Below are 21,177 nucleotides of genomic sequence, written 5' to 3'. Positions count from 1 at the left end.
GCTCACTGGTGGAGGTGGAAGTGGTTTGATATGACCAGCTCCGTATGAAGCATAGTGCTGTAGTGTTCTTAAGTCTAGCTGTCCAGGACAAGCAAGAGCTGAACAGGGCCAGAAGAGAGGGGCTGAGCAGTGACTGAGTTAATATTCACAGGAACGAGTAGAGATTCATTTTCTATTCGTCCACTTGGAGAAATATATGCTGCAATGGACATCTGAGACGTAAAACCCAAAGACAGATGAGAGTTGGTTTACTCTGAAAGCAGTGTGGACTATTTGCCTACTGATTCCACTGATTTTTCATAATTCCTGCATAATTCAGTGTTTGAGATGTAAACAGAGAGATTCAGAGTGGTTTGGTGTGAAATGGTTCAGATGTCTTTACAGTGGTGGTGATAGGAACCAGGGGTCGCCATGACTACAACACAAATAAAGACATTTTATTTACTATCCAGAACCACCAGTGAACCTACACGAGTCTTCTGAGTTTGTATGGAATCAAAACTTGTGTAAAACATATAACCATTTCATGTAGTAACTTTCTGTGAGGGAGCTTTTAGAGGTGGACGTCTGGTTCCTATCACCACCACTGTGAACAGTTCTGACTGTAAGTTTCTCTAGAACAGAGCGTTTCACACCAAACCACTCTGAATGACTCTGTTTACATCTTAACCACTTAATTATGCAGAAATCTTTGTGCAAGTTTTCCTTTAACTGATTAAAATCCATCCTCCAGAGTAGCTGGGTGAGAATGCATGTCCACATTGGTCAGTAAAATGGATCAGTGTGTGGAATTAGAGCCTTCTGTGAGCTACTGTGTTTCCCATCACTGTATAAAAGAAGCTCCATGCTGCATTTATTGTTGGATGCTCTGACGTTCAGATGGAAACATTTATTGATCTCATTCATCAGGAGAAACAATAAAAGGCCTCTGAACTTCAAAGTATATCCATCTTTATATGTTTCATATGTCAAAATGGTACAAACAGAATAACACCGATATTTTCAGCTTTTTTAGATCATATTATTCACATATCAAAGTCTATATGATGAGAGCTTTGAGAAATCATGTTATTAATAGAGGAGAGTGGATTAAAAGTCGATTTATGCAGATGTTGAAGAGTTTAAAAGCTTTTAGAAGTGCCTTCCAAGAGGATCCAGTATATACAGCCATGCCTGCTGGTCTTTATCTTAGCCTGTGATGCATTCTGAAGAATATTAGTGGACTTTAATGTGAACTTTAATGCAGATTTGCCTGAGCGCCATATCACTATAATTGGAGATAATTATACGGTTTGATTATTGAACTTACATTAGAGGTAATTGGTGTACTGATGATTTCAAAACGTTAGCCTCAAAACACTGCCTATAATTTACAGAGCAGAAGTGTAATCTGCGGTTGGGCTCATTATTAACCCGTTTATCAGAATCTGACCTTGGCTGGCCCAAACCTTAATACCTAAGCAACTTAATGTGTGGATCACATTGCAGACTGTATTCACTTTCAGACTAATTGAGCTTCTCTAAAGCTGGATCTCAGATTGCTCCCTGCTGTCTATATGGACCATTCACTGCTCTGGTGAATTAATAATAATAAAAAAGAACTATTTAAAAAATAATGAAGTAATAAAATCTTTGTTATGATCTATTTACACTCAACCCTGCAACCCAGAAGGATAAGCAGTTTAGAAAATCTGTGAAAATGATTTTTTTTTCTTTTAAGGTGAATTTGAAAGATTTAGATTTATCATGATTTTAATTTTTCAGTAAAAAAATAAATTAATAATGCATTCATGTCATATGTTGAGAATATGTTGCATATTGTTCTATCCTCCTGAGACCTAGAAAAATTAAAGTTTGAGAATTTCAGTAATTTTAGGATTAAATAAGTCTATTGGCTGAAAAAACGTCACTGTGATTTTTTTTTGTTTCAAAAACAAAAACTTTTTATTTATTTTTTTTATATAATGTCCTTTATAGTGGACAACAGTATGTTGGATAGTAATTATATTGGTCATTTTTCTTGTTTCCTATACTGCATCAGACCAAAGCCCTGCTGCTGCAACATCAGCAACAACTTCAAAGTCCTGATCATCAATGTTCTGCTCAAAGTAATTCCAGGGCACCCAGTCAGTTTGGCTTTGGGTGGGTCATTTAGCAGCAAACTGTTTCATGGTAGGGATGAATCTTAAGAAGGATAAAAATGAATTTATTTTTAATGTTTTAATTTTATCTCCATTTCACCATCTTGGCTGTAAATGTCTCAGTGTGTGTTAATGTACCAGTAAAGGCTAAAAATATAATATAAATGAAAACGCAGACTTACTTTGCTCTGCTTTAAGCTTTAGCTCAGCTGTAGCTGCTTTTCTCGCATCTCCGGCAGGAAACTTTTCCACAAAAGTAGAACAGTTTCTTGTAAAATGTGTCCCAAAGTTCAACTTTTCACAAGGCTGAAGTCGCTTCTCATTCGCCATCTTCTTGTTCAAATTTTCCCATTCCACCTTAAATGGTGCCTGAGTCGCCAAAATGTAACTGTATTTAAGTTAGAATGCACCATTTAAGGTGGAACAGGAAAATTCGAATAAGCTGGCAAACAGGGAAGTGACTTCAGATTAAAGTTATCAGGAAACCAGCTGGAGTGATTATAAATGCAATTCAGTCCATTAATCTCCAAATTATCAATGTTCGTCTTAAATCCGTCTCTTTCCCGTTTCGTTAGCTACTAGCTAGGCAAGACTGCTGTCTGTGTTGCTATGGTGACCAGCAGTCTGCGCTGATCTTCAGGGTTAAAGGGTGAATTAGCAGTTCTACATTAACTCCAGAGTTTAAGACCATTTATTGTTAAACTGTGTTGAACGATCAGCAGAGCTTTATTTTACTGTAAAGGAGGATTATTTTATTTTTACCTACTAATCTGATTCAGCTGTGGAGCCTCAACAGGGCAGTAAAAGAGCCGCATGCTGCTGACCCCTGGGCTAGGTTAGTTGCGAGGTTCTGCTTTCGTAGAGCTACTGAGTGTTCTAGTCTGTGTTCTGATCCACTCTTTGTGTATCTGACCCATTGTATGTACTATCTACTCTCCCTTTTGCCTGTTCCCTTTCTGGACTTAGGTTACCTGGATCGATCTTTGTTTGTTTATTGTTGGCTCGTTTTGGTTTTGACCTTCGCCTGGTTTTCGACCTTGATTGTGGATTTTAGACAAACTATTAAAGCTTCTTTTTCACATTTAAACTGCACTTCTGCCTCAGTCTGACTCGTTACAATGAAAAGTCCTAAATATGTTTTTCAACTGTGACTCTGAGCCAGTCGGATGATCTTTAAAGTGCACTGGTATTGCTTTTGCAATCAAACAGTGCACTGACTGTCCACTAGGAAGCCATGCAGCCTGTGGCTGAACCCCAAATGTATCGCTTGGACATTAAACAGACTATTTGGAAGTGGAAGCCATTATTTCATGACCTTTGCAGTGCACTATGTAGGGAGCAAGGAGCAGACGAGTGCACGCAAAGGCAGTAATTACCACCACTAACAGTTAGGAGAGTTAAAATCTGATTACTGGATGCTTTTGAAAGGGTTTTCTAAAGAAAATGGGGATTTGGGATTTTTGACCTTGCAAAGGCTCCCTTAACCATTTACCTCAATTCTCTTAGTAATCTTTATGGGGCTTATGGTATGGCCTGAGCTTTCCAATTAAACAGAAAGAAAAGCATCTAAAATGACCCAATTAGCCGAAGTGGTCATTTGGCAGCCGGTTGAATGTAGCTTCTTGTCTTAAAGGCTAAAACTAATTAAGTTTTTTTTTTTTCTTTCTTTCTTAAAGATCTCTCTTTGAATGTCATATGAGGAGCTGCTTCAATCGTCTCAGAATAATCTCTCTTTATGGTCGCGAAAGCGCTTTAATGTCGACTGCTTTTCCGCAGTTTTGTCGAAGTCTCTTATGGACCCTGTCAGTTTCAGACAGAAACACAGAACTACCCACTGCTGGTTTCAAACTGCAGATAAGGCTGTTTGTTGCCTGAAGGGCTGATTAAGTTGTGGAATGAAGCCGTTTCAAATGAACCTGTTTCCACTGCAGTTCTGCTGGTGCTGTTGTAAATAATTCGGAACACAAGCAGCTACAGTTAAGAGTCACTTTCAGTCTGTCTGCAGGTTTGACCTGGAACTTTGATAAGAAGAACTGTAATATATTGTCAACAGTTTTTATGTAAGTGAATACTTAGAATATTTTATTGTAAGCAATTTTGGACAATTTCTGTTGGTCCGTTTCTTATAAAACAATGTAAAAGGCAGTTGGCATGAATAAAGCTGTGGAAAATGAATTTATGTTTTTCATAATGTATTCATAGCCAAATTCATAGTGTAGTGTATAAAGTTTAATAAAGACCTAAAAGTAAAATAATATAATAATTAAAAAAGGGTAGTAATAGTATATATACTTATGTATGTATGTATATATAACTATAATATTATAAAATATCTAATAAAAATAAAGAAATTAATGAAAAATAAATAAATAAATAAATAAAACGTTTCAATGGTATATGTACATATACCATTAAAATGTTTATTTATAATCATCATCATATATTTTAATGAAAACAATAATAATAACACAGTATGAAAAAAAAAATCGAATTATTCACAAAAATATATTTTTAATGTTCTGTTTTCCTACAGAATTTAATAAACGATAAATAATCTACTGTAATTCAGCTTCTTCAGTTTTGTTGGAGAATTAAGATGTTTGACATCTATTGATTTTCAAAAATGTTAAAAATGGATTCCTGCCAACATAAAGTTGAATCAAATTACTATTTTATATTCTTGCAGACTTGCTGTTTACTGGTTCTGTGTTTTGTGTGTGTTTGTGTTTAGGTTCAGTCTTTAATTAAACACGTTCAGTGTCACCTTGTGATTTTTGATGTTTGCCGATGAGAGAAACACTGAAGCACCATTTACTGTTTATATCACCATCAACTTGCCCAGAGACTGCAGCTGAAAATTAGCCAAATCTGGCCGACAGAAGTTAAACTGAGTGAACTTCCTGTTCGCAGACGCGTCTGAACCTCAGAGTGCGACTGTGTGAGTGTGTGTTTGAGTTTTATTATTTTGTTGACAGAGCCGGCACAATGTGAGGGTTGTATAAGAGCTCAATAAGGCTGAAAATGTCCTCTTCCTCTCCTCTTTCCTGCTGGAGTCTCTGTTTCCTCCCGCAGAGCGACTCCGCTGAGCTCACTGAAGTGTGGCTCTGTTTGCTCGGCCGGCAGCGCATGGGACGTTTCCATGGTAATCAGATTTGTTTGGACAGCAGGCAGCGGATTGTCGGTTCTCAGTTCTGGACGCTGCAATGAGACGTCCCAGCACTCACCCACACGCCAGCACCACTCTGTTCTGTCCACACTACCACAGACCTGCTGCGTCTGTTGTCCTTCAGAGAGTATTTTAGTATTTTAGTGCTTTAGTATTTAGTTTTTAGTATTTAGTCATTGCTGTGTGTCAAATTAGCTAATAATTGAAAATAATATTCATATTCCCACAATAATCTTCAACAAAGTGACATAGTTTATCAGCCCATTACATGTTTCCCCTTTACGGCAAATGCAGTCAACAGAAGAACAGACAAAATTCCAGCTTCAAGATGAGCTGCTCCTGTTTTTAGCTCATATGCTAATGTATTTTAGTCCATGTTTATTGATAACAGTGAGTCATACAGTGTCAAAAACCACATAATCCAGACTATTAAATATACTGAACAACTTTAACCTGGTTTGAGAAAACAGTGTGATGGTTTAGGCAGTTAGCACAATGCTAATTGGTATACATAAGCTCCCTTCGTTTGTTAGCTGTGTTAGTCTTGTTACCCAAGTGCTAAAATTAAAAATGCACCAAGCATGTCTTGGCTAATCGACTGCTTTTGGGAACTGTGTAAATTTTATTTTTGACTGAACTATCATTTCAAACTGCAGGCATATTATTCAGTATCTACTATGAATTATTCAGTAACTACAATGAATTATTCAGTATCTACTATGAATTATTCAGTAACTACAATGAATTATTCAGTATCTACTATGAATTATTCAGTAGCTGCTATGAATTAATTCAGTATGTACTATGAATTATTCAGTAACTACAATGAATTATTCAGTATCTACTATGAATTATTCAATAGCTGCTATGAATTAATTCAGTATGTACTATGAATTATTCAGTATCTACTATGAATTATTCAGTAACTGCTATGAATTAGTCAGCATCTACTATGAATTATTCAGTATTTACTATGAATTATTCAGTACCAACTATGAATTTTTCAGCATCTACTATGAATCAGTACCTACTGTGAATTATTCAGTATCTACTATGAATTATTCAGTAACTACAATGAATTATTCAGTACCTACTATGAATTATTCAGTACTTACTATGAATTATTCAGTATCTACTATGAATTATTCAGTATCTACTATGAATTATTCAGTACCAACTATGAATTATTCAGCATCTACTATGAATCAGTACCTTCTGTGAATTATTCAGTATCTACTATGAATTATTCAGCATCTACTATGAATCAGTACCTTCTGTGAATTATTCAGTATCTGCTATGAATTAATTCAGTACCTACTGTGAATTATGCATATCAACTTTGAATTATTCAGTAGATATTATGAATTATTCAGTAACTACTATAAATAATTCCATAACTACTGTAATTTACTCCGTATCTACTTTAAACTGTTCAGTAATGACTACGATTTATTCAATATCTAATATGAATTGTTCAGTATCTATTATGAAACTAATGTGTAAGTTCTGCAGTTAAGACTGAAGAATTGAAGTGTGGACCCTCCGTGTTAAATCAGTGTGAGACGAAATATCAGTTCTTTAATTGTTGTTTTAGTTTTCAGGAACAGATTGTGGTTCTGCAGCACTGTAATGTGAGCAGGACATGGAGAAATGCAGTCATTATAGTCTTTATTTATTTACATTATCATCTGCTTTAGGTGTCTGTTTATTGTCTTTTCTGAGGACGTTTTCTGTTTATGCCCATCGAAAACCTTGAGCATTGATGTTTCCACTGCTCTCAAAAAGCCCTGCTTCAGACGCACTACAGTACAGCTGCATCTCAGCCTGCTCTGTCCTGAACCGCACAGAGGAGATGAATCCATATTTATAATCGCATTATGAACCGCAGGGGAAAGACGCTCTTCAAGTAAACGCCTGTTTTTTTTTTAAAAGCGTATCAACTTCGCTTTTCTCAGAGGCGCGTGAGCTGAGAGCTGAGAGCCGAGGCTGCGTTTGTGTTGGAGCTGTACAATACATTGTTTGTAAACTGTTATCATGATACTGTACTGCGGCAGAGCACAGCGGTATGCAAATGAGCTTTCTAACCAATCACAGTGTGCCATGACCATCTTGACCAATCACGGTTCCAGAAGAGTTTCAGGTCAAAAGTGAAGAGAGGTTACAGTAGAGTTATTGTTGTTGTTTTTATTTGTTTTTTCGTTTATTTTTGCACTTTTTCACCAATTTTCTCCCAAATTGAATCATATCCAATTCCACTCACTAGCTAGATTTCCTCCTAGCGTGCAGTGCTACCAAGTTAGGAGGGTAAGCGCTAGCACGAGCTTCCTCCAAGACACGCGAAGCTCCACCACATCTGTTCAACTTGCCTCTGTAAAAGGTCTTGGGTAACACACTTACACTGGTAGAATTAGACTGGGCTGCTTTGGGGGCTTCAATGCCAAAAGGATGATGATTTATTATAAGATAATGTCTCTGACAGTAAAGTTGACATTTGGGAAGAACATGAAGATGGTTTACCTACCAAAAACGAAGAAATACCTTCACATCTAATGAATTCAGTTGTTCTTCAGATTGATGGAGAATGTGTTGTATATGGTTCTGTATAGGATCAAACAGCATTCTTCTGTTACATTATATACACGCCTGACATCTTAACAATAGCAGAACCCTTTTTGGTGCTATATAGAACCCTTTTCAAAAAGTTTCCATATAGTCTCAGAAATAAAGGTGCTGAACTGTCACTGGGGCAGTTCCCCTCTCGTCACTGGGGTGGGACCCTCAAAGGTCCATCTCAGTACCTTTAGTCAGGGAACATAACTGAACCATAATCCACTGAAATGATATGTTCTAAGCTGTACTGACTCCACACACCCCGTCTCGTCTCCAGGCTTTTATTTTACTGTTCTGTTTTAAAACATTCGGTTATGAAAAGGAACAAATACAAACTTTTCACCTGGAAAAACTTATTTAAGGTTCACAATCAGACCTTAAAACCACTGTTGGAGCTTTGAGGGAACATTTACACTGTTTGTACCTTGATGAACGAAAAACGTACCTGAACAGAACCTTAATTTCTAGCGGTGTATAGAACTATATACTACAGCGCCCTGTTGTGACGAGATAATTAAGTGAACGAGATACTAATGAGTCGCCACAACTTAGTAAGGAGTGGAAAGGAGATAATTTAGGTTTGACCATAGCTTAATAAGGCACAATCTCGTTCCCATGCCATACTAAGTCGTGGCCCGGACTTAGACATCTTAGACATCTTGTTCCCACACTTTAAGTCATGGCCATACATTAGGATCTTGTTCCCACTCATTAATACGGCGGGCCACGCATTATTTTTATTTGTATACAACAGTTAGTTCCGGCCACGCAAGCTGATTGGTCGAATCGTTCTATCTTTGCTGTTATTTCACCATAACATCACGTTTTTTCACAAACACTGTATCACTCCGCTGAGACGCCGTTGCTAAGCAACGACTTTGACAGCTGTAAGAGACGTTCAAGACATTTGAACGTTTTTACTTCTTACTTTGCCACAAACAGAAAATGGACACTTTTAAGATCACATTTGACCGACAGCCGATTTGGTCGACCTCTCGTGTTCTACTGCTTAAATATGATGTCACCAGTCAATCTGAAGAACCATTTCACCATGCAAAGAACCCTTTGAGCATGCCTGGTTTTTGGGTGTTTATGGTTCTAAATATAACTATTGTCTCTACTAAAGAACCCTTGGAGAACCATGCTTTCTAAGCTGTGTTGCAGCATAACCACAGTGCTAGTGTTTAGTCCACACTGCAGGCCCCTGTGTGCTGATGGCTGAGAGCTGTCTTCTCTTCCTCCTTCCTCTGGAGCCGATTCCGGCAGCCTGCTCGGGGGTCATTGTGCGTGTGTTTTGTGAGGTGTGTGTGCAGCCCGGCGCTCATGCAGCGTGACCTCTACTTTCCAAAAGCTCCCAGTAAGCAGTAAGCAGATTGTGTAAACACTGTGCTGATTGACCCCTCGCTTCCATGCCGTTATGGCTGACCTTACCAGCAGAGAGCGGAGCTTTATGAAGTGGATGATTGTCAGGATTGAGGACCTTTTCTGACACTCTGTTCAGCTCTGATCACGCAGCACGATCAGTATCACTATCACTGTATCTGGTTCATCCTACCGCAAACCAGAGTTTGCTTTGAGTGACCCTATAGCTTAATTATGTTTATTCTATTAAAACTAATGATCGAAAATTCCATTTAGTCACTACTAAAACATCATACGTACATCAACGTCTTAACTCTACCCAAACTTTTCTAAATGTCTCAGTAGCGAATGTTTCAGCAGTGACAATTTTAGCTCATTTTGAGCTCAGAACTCAGCCAGTACATGACCAGCAAACACAGCTTTGAACAGCTGTCACACATAAAATCATCATATTTTTCATCAAAAGGCAAAAAAGCTTATTTGCATGAAATATGTGACAATTCTTAATGTTCCATGCAGATTTTTCAGATGTTGGGTCCCATTTATTACAAAATGATGGGATCTACCTGCTCACCATGTGGCCATGAGGGAAAGGGATGCAGCCTCACCACCTGCTCTAAAATGCAGGGGCGTGGCTAAAACGAGGCCCCTCCCACCGACTAAAACTCTGTTCCAGTATTGACTTGGAAGCATGAGGCAGCAGTTTTGGATTTTTTTATTATTATTATTTAAATTTAAAAACAAAAGTCATTATTAATTTAAATATTTCATCTTCACTTTAAAATACATAAAGTATTGAAAAAAAAAATAAAAACAATTGTGAAATTTCTAATAGAAAGTTGCTTATAATTGATGATTTTGTAATTATTTAGCTTTTTACGATCCCTAGTAATGCCTTGGGTATAAATACATCAAAATATAATTCTCAGAAACATTGAAGATCTGATTGATTGATTGATTGATTGATTGATTGATTGATTGATTGATTTACTCACTCATTTATTTATTACTTTGGGACCACAGTTTGACCTCATTTGGTAGAATATACTTATATATACAATCACATGCAAAAGTGACATGCTTTTGTTGATTTTCTAGGTGGAACTAGGCTAACACGCGCTCTACAGAGAACACGCTTTAGCACATCAACGTCGTTTCTTGTTGACATGGTGGTCTTGAGGGCAGGTTAGATAGTGCCTGTCCAACTTGTGGTCATTCTAACCTGGATACTGCTTCTCTAAATGGACGGACTAGTGTGAAAAGTCTAGCCGGAACCTCAGAGACAATTCACATTCCAGCAAATGAGCCTGGCTGCTTATTGCTCTCAGACATATTCATAAATTAGGAATGCTCTGACTCATCTATTTATTCCGCGTGCTGTTTTGATGGTGTTCTTTTGTGTGTGCAGACAGAAGCTGCCTGATGGCTCTCTCTCTAACTCTATCTTCCTTTGTCTTTTTCTGTCTCTCAGGTCCTGTAGCTGTTATCAGTGGTGAAGAAGACTCTGCCAGTCCTCTCCATCATGTCAATCATGGGATTATAACCCCGTGTACGCTGGACGCCGGACCGGACGCTGTGGTGATCGGCATGACCCGAATACCGGTGATAGAGAACCCTCAGTACTTCCGACACGGACACAACTGCAACAAGCCTTCTACATGTGAGTACCAGCTTGGTAGGGATGGGTGAGTCGATAAGGTATACTGTCTGTCCAAAAGTAATCAGACAACCAGCAGCAACCAGTTTATATAATTTCCATAGAAAGAGCAATGACCAATATGCTCTGGAGCAGCCACACATGAGCCTGAGGTCACCATGTCCAAAGCCCGTTGTGGGCTAGAGGGGTTTAAAACCCCCCCAGCATTGGGCTGTGGAGCAGTGGAGCTGCGATCTCCGGAGTGATGGAGCTCCATCCATACCTTTGGGATGAGTTGGAGTGATCCAGAACTGACCATCCAACATCAGTACCTGACCTCACTAATGTTCAATCAAATCCTCACAGCAATGTTCTAACATCTAGAGCGGCCAATTGTGGGCTAGAGGGGTATAAAGCCCCCCAGCATTGGGCTGTGGAGCAGTGGAACTGTGTCCTCTGGAGTGATGGAGCTCCATCCAGTACCTTTGGGATGAGTTGGAGTGATCCAGAACTGGCCATCTAACTCAGTACCTGACCTCACTAATGTTCAATCAAATCCTCACAGTAATGTTCTAACATCTAGAGCCTTCCCAGAAGAGTAGAGGCAGTTATTGCATCAAAAAGGAGGGCAAACTCACCATTAATACCTTCATTTCAGAAAAAAAATAAATAAATAACTAAATAAAAGTATATATAGTATCAGTATTTGTATTGGGGTACTTTGATATTACTCAGCATTGGACTGAGAAGAAAACCAGCGTTATTGTCAGTCCTACTGCTGCCACCAATCCTCTCTTGCCTGGCTCCAGTCTCTCCAGTGCCCCCTCGAGTCCTTCCAAATGGAACCCAATCCATTATTGTCTGAGGCGCTCGGCGGGTTTTTAAAAAGCTCGTGAAAAGCCCCATGACTTCCAGCCATGAACGACAGCACCATTCTGCCATTCGCCGGGATTTGTGGCTTCTCTGTCCTTGTCAAATTTTCCTATTTTTTTTCCAGTGCACTTAGCGGAGTGCATAAATCTCCCTCTCCGCCTCGTCCCGTTTGAAGGGCTCCTTTAGTTTTAGAGCACCTGCGATGGGACTGTCATGTTTTGAGGGAGCGAAATGAAGTTGCATGAAAATGTAGGTCAGCGGCGGCTCCGTCAGTGTGGCTTCACAGCGCTGTAAAGGAGTTAGAGAGGGAGAAGGGAGAAGCAAGAGACCTAGAAAATGAACAAAGGCGCAAATTCATAAGCATAGATGTACACAAACCCATATAAACCACATAAACACGGCCTGTTTACTCACCCTGTTTCAGTCAACACAGCGGGTCCCATCCTCAGGAACTCCGACGAGGTAACATTCAGTACACTGTCATTCAATCTTCATCCATGATGAAGAACAGAGTGTGTTGTCACTTGCGGAACAAACATTTTTTGACATAATTTGAAAATACCAGCTGCTGTTTACATTGTGTGAGAAGGAAAGAAGCAACAGAGATGGTCTGAAATTCTTTGGAAAGAATCTCTTTACATTCATTTACATAGAAAGTTTGTTCTTTTTCCTGGAAAGTTACCATTACAACAAGGTTATGTTATGATAAGCTACATTGTAAAAAACTATTTATCAAGGCAGTATATTAGTGTTTTTTGCTGGTAAAAACATTATATAACATAAAAACAGTAAATATGACAAGAATCTTTTTCTTTTCAGTGAAGTTATTAGAAGAATACGGTTAGAACCACAGGTTTGGTTCCTGACGTCAGTCTTCCGGATTTATTCAATTCCATCAGCAGCAACTACATTCTTAAAAAAATATGGCTCTTCAAGGGTTCTTTCGTAAAGACAGTGGTTCTGTGTAGAACCATGAACACTTGAAGAACCCACTGCATGCTTAAAGGGTTCTTCGTATGGTGAAATGGTTCTTCAGATTGATAAAGAATGTGTTTTATATGGTTCTGCACAGAATCCTTTGCATATAGAAAGGGTTCTATATAGGACCAAAAAGGGTTCTTTTACTGGTCCAATGTCAAGCAATACAATGTAGAACCCTTTTCAAAAAGATTCTATGAAGAACCATGTACAGCACATTGTCCATCAATCTGAAGAGCCATTTCACCATGCAAAGTGTTCATTGTTCTATATAACCATTTTCTTTGCTAAAAACCCTTAAAGAACCATTGTTTTTAAGTGCGTAGGCTAATATTCTGGTGAATTAAAAAAATAAATAAATAAACTTTTCTGACCTAAAAACATTTGAAGCTTGGAACAGACTTTCAGTAAAGAGTTCTGGCATAGAGCTGCCACCGCTGTTTTCCGTTCCTAACAACTAACCGGAACACTGCTTAAGACTACAGCCTGTATTCACAGTCAGTCATCTAGAACATCCAGAAGATCTAGCATGACATTCTTTCTCAAACAAAAACATGATTGATCGATTCCTCTGTCACTTCCTAACTATGTTGATAGTTAATCTAACACGTAAGGCCTTCAAACCAGCTCCCGAAGCCCTATTCAATATAGTGAAGCTTACTCGGTTGCCGAATGGGTTGACGAATTAGACACTGACAGATAAAAGTTAAACCATAATGTTTATTGATAGGACAAAGAGCTGAAGTAACAGGGTTAACACCAGACCAGGTCAGCAGCCAGATCAACAAAACACAATGCATGGGTGAAGATGGTAACGGAGTCAGAAAAACAAGCGAGGGTCGTAACCAAAAAGCAAACATACAGCCAAAAGGACAAATCTGAGAATTAGTAATGGGAAAACAAAGCAAGGTCATAAACAGGGTAGCAATCAACCTGAAAACGGCTCAGTATGCACTGACAGATCGGGGACAACACTTCACAAAGACACAGTGCACACAGACAGGCTTACACACATGGAAACACAGGTGATGGTAATCAACATTCAGGCACCTGAGATCTCCTGGTTGGCTTGCGTTGGGTTGGTGGAGTCATGTGGCAAACTGAGGGATTCTGGGAAGTGGAGTCTGTAACAGAATGAGAACTGGGAAGTGCGACAGTATCTAAGGCTATGTTTACACAGCAAGTAAAAGTGTCCCAAATCTGATTTTCACACCAAATCTGATTGTTTTGTTTGGCTGTTCAGATTATCTTTTAAATGTGATCTGTATGCGACATCAGTCTGAACAGATCAGCTCCTAAACTGACCCACGTGCACAGGAGAACAGAGAGTCATGTGGCTCGTCCAGAGGTAAACAATCATGACGGGCAGTGAACGCCAGTCACTTCCAGAGGGTTCAGTTTCGTCTTCGCCAGCATCACAGGAGCGATTATGAAGTTCCAGTGGTTGACAGCTGGACTCATCACCCACAGTGTGTTCGAGTTCGCCGTAAAAAGGGCGCGTTATTCGGCCACGGACACAACTCTGACGCTGCAGCCTCGGTCTCCTCCGGCTGCTCCTCCTTCAGCCGTTTCGTTCGAAACCTCGTCGAACACGGAGCGGTTTGATGGGTCTCTTCTATAATGTTTTGGTACAGAAACATCAGCCTAAATGTTTGAGTCTCAGCAGCGCAAAATTATGACGAATGTCGAGTTGGACAGACGTAAAAGTCGCATAAATTCCGATCTGGCTGTTCAGACTGAGTCTCATTGCCGCAGATTGGTTACGTATCGGATTTTAGCACCACATATGAAAGCGTCTCAAATCGGAATTGAAAATGTCAGATTCAGTGTGTTTATCTGTTCACACTGACACACAGACACACATCTGTGTCACATATGAAGGAAAAGATCGGATTTGGGCCACTTTTACCTGCTGTGTAAACGTAGCCTAAATAGTTATCACAGAAAAGGAAAACCAACCGTGCACTTATGATCAGGCATTTTAAAATATTTTAATCCTTTTATTTCCAATCAAAACTAAACAATGGAATATGATTATTACTACAGCTCTAGAGATGAAATACAACCAGCATGATGATTCTAAATTTTCCAGATCTGTATTTTTAGTTCCCAGAAATCATTAGGCCTAAATTTCTCTTGGTTCAGTCTTAATTAAAAAAAGTTCATGCAATGTAACGGGTAAACATCCGTGTTGGAAGCTGCGCAGGCTGAGGAACATTAGCATGTCTATGGAGGTCTTTGATTGACAAAGCCAATGGGCTCTCCATTGTTTCCCATACAGCCTTGATCCAGCCTTAATCTGAGAATTATCTGTCTTTAGGATTTTACAGTATTGCCTGGTTGGCAGGCTTTATTCCCTGAAGGTAGCTTTCCTCCTCTCCTCTGCTCTCCTCATGATCCTCACGCTCTCGATGCCATGTGTAAACCACGGCACCACATTTATTCCTCCCTGCCGTCGTGGGCATGTGCCACGCCTCCCCCATCTATCCGTGTTAGGGGATGTGAAAATGAGCAGGCTTTGTCAAATCGGCTTAATTTATCGGTGCCTACGTATGGCTTTGAGATGAATCCCTCTCCTTGTGATCTCCGCACATTTGCTTTTGTATATCCACGCATTGTGAGCCATGTTCTGCTTCCTTATTGGTTCAAATCTGCATGTATTTCATTTCTTCGGATCCTGAATGTGCCCCTCTCATCCTGAGCTTTCTTCCCAAGCATCATTGTGATGATATCCAAGCCTGAAGACATGCTAACGCTAATGTTTCTTACACTAAGTCTCCCTGCCCTTGGGTCTGTATTCTCTTTCGGTGCTAACGAATTTGCGCTACTTTTGTACTTCCAAGAGGCCTTTATTGATTCCAGCCAGGCTTTGATCTATTTTCCCAGCACAGATGTGAGTGATAAGAGCCATAGATGTAGGAAGAAAGAAGGAAAAAAGCGAAGGGCTTGTTGCTCGCTAGCTCTCAGAAACATGCTAATTTTATACAAGAAACGCAGCACAGTTTTGACCAAAGGTCTTTTTGAGACATCATTAATTGTTCGCATCTCCTTGAAGCTGGAGAAAAAAAAAGGAAGGAAGGACAGAGATGAGAAACAACAGAGCTGCAGGCAAACAAAGCCAATATCCGCTCTTCCGCAGAGCTGATACACAATCAAACAGTGGCTGGTGGCTATGACGAAGAACAAGAGTGGCTTGTAAAGCGTCTGGATTAGTCATTTTGCACTGCGGATAGGGACTGGTGGGAGTGGAATGGGAAACAGCGGGTCACGACACAAAGTTGAGCAGCTTCTTCTTGGCCTTGCACTCTCCCGAAGCAGCAGGGTACTGGGGCTCAATGAACTGGGGATGAAAGTGTGAGACAACACCTGGAGATAGGCTGATGCCCTTCCTGCTGGATTTATGCTGCAAGTTTGAACGCGTAGCTTTTCAAAATGAGTGTTTTCTTTGTTGATTTGTAGTAACCTAAAATTAAAGACCCCCAGCACTAACTATAACACAGAGTTCACATATATTTCCTTTGGAAAATCAGACTTTCTCAAAAATAAAAATAAAAATAATGTTTTGTGGCGTTTTGTGGCGTTTCAGCCTCATTCATTGCTAACAAGTGGATAAAATTCAGCACATAGCCTTGCAGTCTCAACTGTCATAGGATGCTGCCTCTGCCACAAGTCAGTTTCTGAAATTTCCGTCCTGCTAGATCTGCCCTAGACAACTGTAAGTGCTATTATTTTGAAATGGAAACACATTGGAACAAAAACAGCTCAGCCACGAAGCGGTAGACCACTCAAACTCAGAGTGGGGCTGCCGAGAGCTGAAGTGCACAGTGCTTATCCTCTGTTGAATCACTAAAGAGTTCCAAACTGTCTCTGGAAGCAACATCAGCAGAAGAACAGCTCATTAGGAGCTTCACGAAATGGGTTTCTATGGCCAAGCAGCTGCACAGAAGCCTAAGATCACTATACGCAATGCCAAGCGTCAGATGGAGTGGTGTAAAGTGCCACCACTGGACTCTGGAGCAATGGAAACGTATTCTGTAGACTGACGAATCAGCTTCTCTATCTGGCAGTCTGATGGACAAGTCTGGGTTTGGTGAATGCCTCAGAGGACGCTGTTACAGCTGAAAAGGGGGGATCAACTCCATATTAATGCCCATGGATTTAGAATGAGGTGTCATAAAAGCTCCCTGTAGGTGTGATGTGTAGGTGTCCCAATACTTTTGTTCATATAGTGTACAAAATTATGCTAACGAGAGGATTACAACATCTCAAGTAGAAACTTACTGCTACAGAGTAACTAACATAGCTGACTTACTGTGCGAGACGTTTACTGTGTAACTAACAGTGAGCTAAATAAGTGATATCATCTATCTAATGATCATATGTCAAATATGGTGTAGAGCTGTCCAAGCAGCAAGTAGCTTTAGCTTAGCATGCTACAGGGTTAGCCACTTCATAGACCTTGTTAGCACCAGAAGGTAACCTTAGCTTAGGTCAAAAACCGCTTCACAGAAGTTCAGAGTGATGTTTTTGTTGTAAAATCGGTCCCACTGTAAGTCAAACCTGGTCGAATCATCTGTCACGTCCTGATTATGTTGGTAGTTCATCTAACATGTAAGGCCTTCAGTCCAGATCCTGAAGTCCTAACCAATGGGAGAGCAGCTTGGCTGTATCTACTGAGACACCACAGAGAAAATAGTCTTGATTGGTCAGTTTTTCTGTAGGTGTATTCTTTTGTTTCTAATCAATGACATAAGATTTTACCAAAGCCTGGAGTACACTGCATGACTTTAAGAGAAGATAAGATAATCCTTTATTAGACCCACAACAGGGAAATTCACAGTGTTACAGCAGCAAAGGGAGGGCAAGACACTCAAGAAAAGAAATAAGTAAGAAGATAAGTAAGAAGAGAATTAACAAGCAAGTAGTTAACCTTGTTAATTACTAATTACAAGTTTTTTACAGTTTGAATTACTTAACAAGGTTTTTACAGTTTGACCCAATCCCTGGCTGAGGAGGCTTAACAGTCCTAGGCCTGAAGTCTTAACAGATTATGAAGATGGCATCTCACACTTTTTGCAGATTTTTTTTGGGAGACTGAAATATTGGGGATCACACACTAAACGATACACTACTCAACTTTTAGGCTGCTTCTGAACCGAACGGAGCTCACTGAACTCTCACTAACTCTTGCGCGCTCCCATTATTAGGAGACGCAAACAAGCAAACATGGAGCTGCTGCTGCTGTTTTCTCTGCCGTTTGCACTGAAACGGTAAAGAAGCAGCAGGTAAACATGTTTAAGTGAGGATCAAAGATTTAAACGTTATCAGTTTGGTATTTTTTGGAGTTTTAAATGTACGTAAACTCGGATGTGCCTTAAACTCAGCTCATTAAAAAGCTTCGCTCCACACATGAGAGACTTTTTGCCATTTTTCTTCTTTTGTGCTCTTTTTTTTTATTGGCTGTTGCAGGAATCCATGCAGATCGAGTCATTGATCTGTGTACACTAGATTTCGCTCAAAGTCGGGTTCAAAAAATGAAACATTTGATAAAGTCCAACTGATCTGAAATGCGATAGGGAGCCCAACAATCCAAGTCTGTGTCCCTCACGCACAACTCGACTCTCTCTGACCGTCGACACCGACCAGCACAGACTCGGCTAGACTGAGAATCAGGGCTAAAATCGGGGTAAAAGTCGCGTAGTGTGACCCCCGGCTTAAGATGCAGAGTTTAGATACAACAAGCATAATGATTCTATTAGATACAAATGAACTGAATACTACAAACATGTATTTTTTAGTCTCCAGAAATCATTAGGCCTTTTCTGAAGGCCTAGAAGGCCCTGAGGGCTCCCACTGATGAACGTGCTCAATGAACATATTTAGCTTTCTCAAAGGTTAAATCCGAAGCCAGTTTGTTCTTTTTTTGTGTGATATTTTTCTCCGGTTTGAAAAGGAGGATGGCATTAAGTGAGGATAAGTGCCCACTAGGGAACCCAATAGGATTGTGAGTGGACACTGGAGAATGCGCAGAGTAAAATCTACAGCACGGGTGATACGCTATATCACCAGCTAACAGTTTTACTGGTACAAGGAGTAAAAAAAGACGGTACGCTGAGGCAGGTGAGATACCCATCCCCAGACATTTGAGAGAAAAGCTTAGTTTTACTGTCCGATCTTTATTACAGCTACTGCGGCCTTTTCTTCTCACCAGCTCAGGTCCTCTGATAAAAGAGGATTTATTTTATTCCCTAACGGTCAATCAAAGGCTGAGAGGGAGGAAAAAAAAAGAGAGAGAATGAAAGCGAACACGCACTTTTCTCATCTGTTTTGACAGAGTACTTTTCTTTCAAAGAACATTAAACAAAAGGATTTTTTTTTTCTTCCTGTGAGATCAGAGAGGTGGAAAGCAATAAAGATTTATAGACCATTTGCCGTTGTCAGAAAGCACCGGGCAATTTGCTGTGAAATTTGGGATACGAATTGGATTGGGTTCAGTTTAAACTGCGATGGCTGATAGTTTAATCGTCTCCGATCGCTTTCGTGTTTTAAATGACTCAGAGTTTTACTCCAACACGTGCCTCGTTCCTGAAGGCCTAAAAACCCTCAGACGAATGCCTTTAAAATGCAGAAGTAGTTCGCAGCTATGAGCCGCACTAAAAATGTCACGTTGTTCCCTCCCAGTCCGTTTCACTCAGCCGCAGTGTTTCGCTCTGTCTGCCCCGAGGCAAACCCCAGGGCCCGAAACACCACCGCCTGACTTTCCTCTGCAGCCATTTAGCTCTCACTGATGAGCCATTTCCTTTAAAGAACTGACCTGAGTACAGCAGGAGCTCCCCAGGGCAGTTTCCTTTCTGTCTTTATTTATTTTTTTAACTGGAAATATAGCCAGTGAGGTGAAATGTCTTACCTCTCTGTGGTACTGCGGGAATAGATTAGGATATTTATTTATTTAACTGCATAGGGTGAATAGCGGGTAGCCTAAAATGAGAATAGCGTAGGATAGAATAGAATAGAATAGAACACCTTTATCAACATTGTACAAGATTGAACTTGTGACTCCATGAATTCGATGCAAATAATAATAATCATTTTAATAATAATCATAATAATACAGGTCTACACATGTTTACATTTGGCAGATTTGGTCTAACTGAACCGAACTCTGGTCTGATCGCTCTGTTAGGGAGCATTTTATCATCTATTCATGAGCTTTTTATTACAAAACCATATAAATTTGTATGCAAAAGTTTGCAAATTACCTGTTTTGTTGTTTTTTCTAAGTGAAAATAAGCTAACGCATCCCATACAGAGGACAAACGAAAATATGACATTTTTCTACGAATTTTATGCACGTTATATTTAATTGATGAATTTAATGTATTGAAAAAAAAAAAATTAATAAACCTTTTGCACAGGCCACATTTATTTTTCTTTCAACACTGTTAGAAATAAAAGTTCTGTGTAGGGACGATTTTCGTTCATCAAGGTACAAACAGTGTAAATGTTCCCTCAAAGGTTCAACAGTGGTTTTAAGGTCTGATTGTGAACCTTAAATAAGTTTTTCCAGGTGAAAAGTTCGTATTTGTACCTTTTCATAACCGAATGTTTTAAACAGAACAGTAAAATAAAAGCCTGGAGACGAGACGGGGTGTGTGGAGTCAGTACAGCTTAGAACATATCATTTCAGTGGATTATGGTTCAGTTATGTTCCCTGACTAAAGGTACTGAGATGGAGCCTTGAGGGTCCCACCCCAGTGACCACAGGGGAACTGCCCCAGTGACAGTTTAGTACCTTTATTTCTGAGAGTGCAGTATGTTAAATTCAGCAAATGAGCAGTAACTGTGCATTAAAATGTGTTTTCTTTAGAGGATGTATTAACTTAGTTTCAAATCATGGAACAACAAAACAACAAAACAAAACTTGGAATTAGGCTGGGTCACCAAATTTTGCCTATGACTGTAGTTTTGGTTTTATAGGCTGAAGACTTGTTTATTGTTATTTTTATCAATAATAAATGAGATTATTTGTTTAACATTGATTTATTTGATTGTATTGCCTGTTTGGCACTGTCATATAAAAATCCATACGATTTAAATTAAAATGCAATGAACTAAAATGTGTCAGCAATGCATCTACAGCTGGTCCAGACAAAGAGAACTGCACTATACATATGAACACACTCAGAAATCCCATAATAAAAGCTACATTACAGTGAAAGATGAATAATAAAGGCTGTTCATATATACTGTGTAGTGTAATCACTCAGTGCAGGTACGCCTGATCCTTCTTAATAAAGTCTGCAGATATGACGAGCGGATGTTTAATGCTGCTGTAAAAAGCAGTGCAGCAAAGTATTTTAGCTGGAGATCAGAGACGCCTCAGAGTGCTGCAGCAACGGGGCCGAAGTGTG

The 21,177-nt window shown here is 39.6% G+C and overlaps 1 protein-coding gene across 1 annotated transcript in view; it reads left to right on the top strand.

Annotated features, from left to right (window-relative positions):
* Nucleotides 1-21,177, top strand: part of ntrk3a (neurotrophic tyrosine kinase, receptor, type 3a) — a 378,671-nt gene that overhangs the window by 283,463 nt on the left and 74,031 nt on the right. The window contains exon 11 of the mRNA XM_036567968.1: nucleotides 10,751-10,939. Coding sequence (XP_036423861.1) covers nucleotides 10,751-10,939 — 189 coding nt within the window. The remainder of the gene's footprint in view (nucleotides 1-10,750; nucleotides 10,940-21,177) is intronic.

The sequence above is a fragment of the Colossoma macropomum genome, unplaced genomic scaffold, assembly GCF_904425465.1.
Source record: "Colossoma macropomum unplaced genomic scaffold, Colossoma_macropomum, whole genome shotgun sequence".
Classification (NCBI taxonomy): domain Eukaryota; kingdom Metazoa; phylum Chordata; class Actinopteri; order Characiformes; family Serrasalmidae; genus Colossoma; species Colossoma macropomum.
This window is presented reverse-complemented; position numbering and strand designations above follow the sequence as displayed.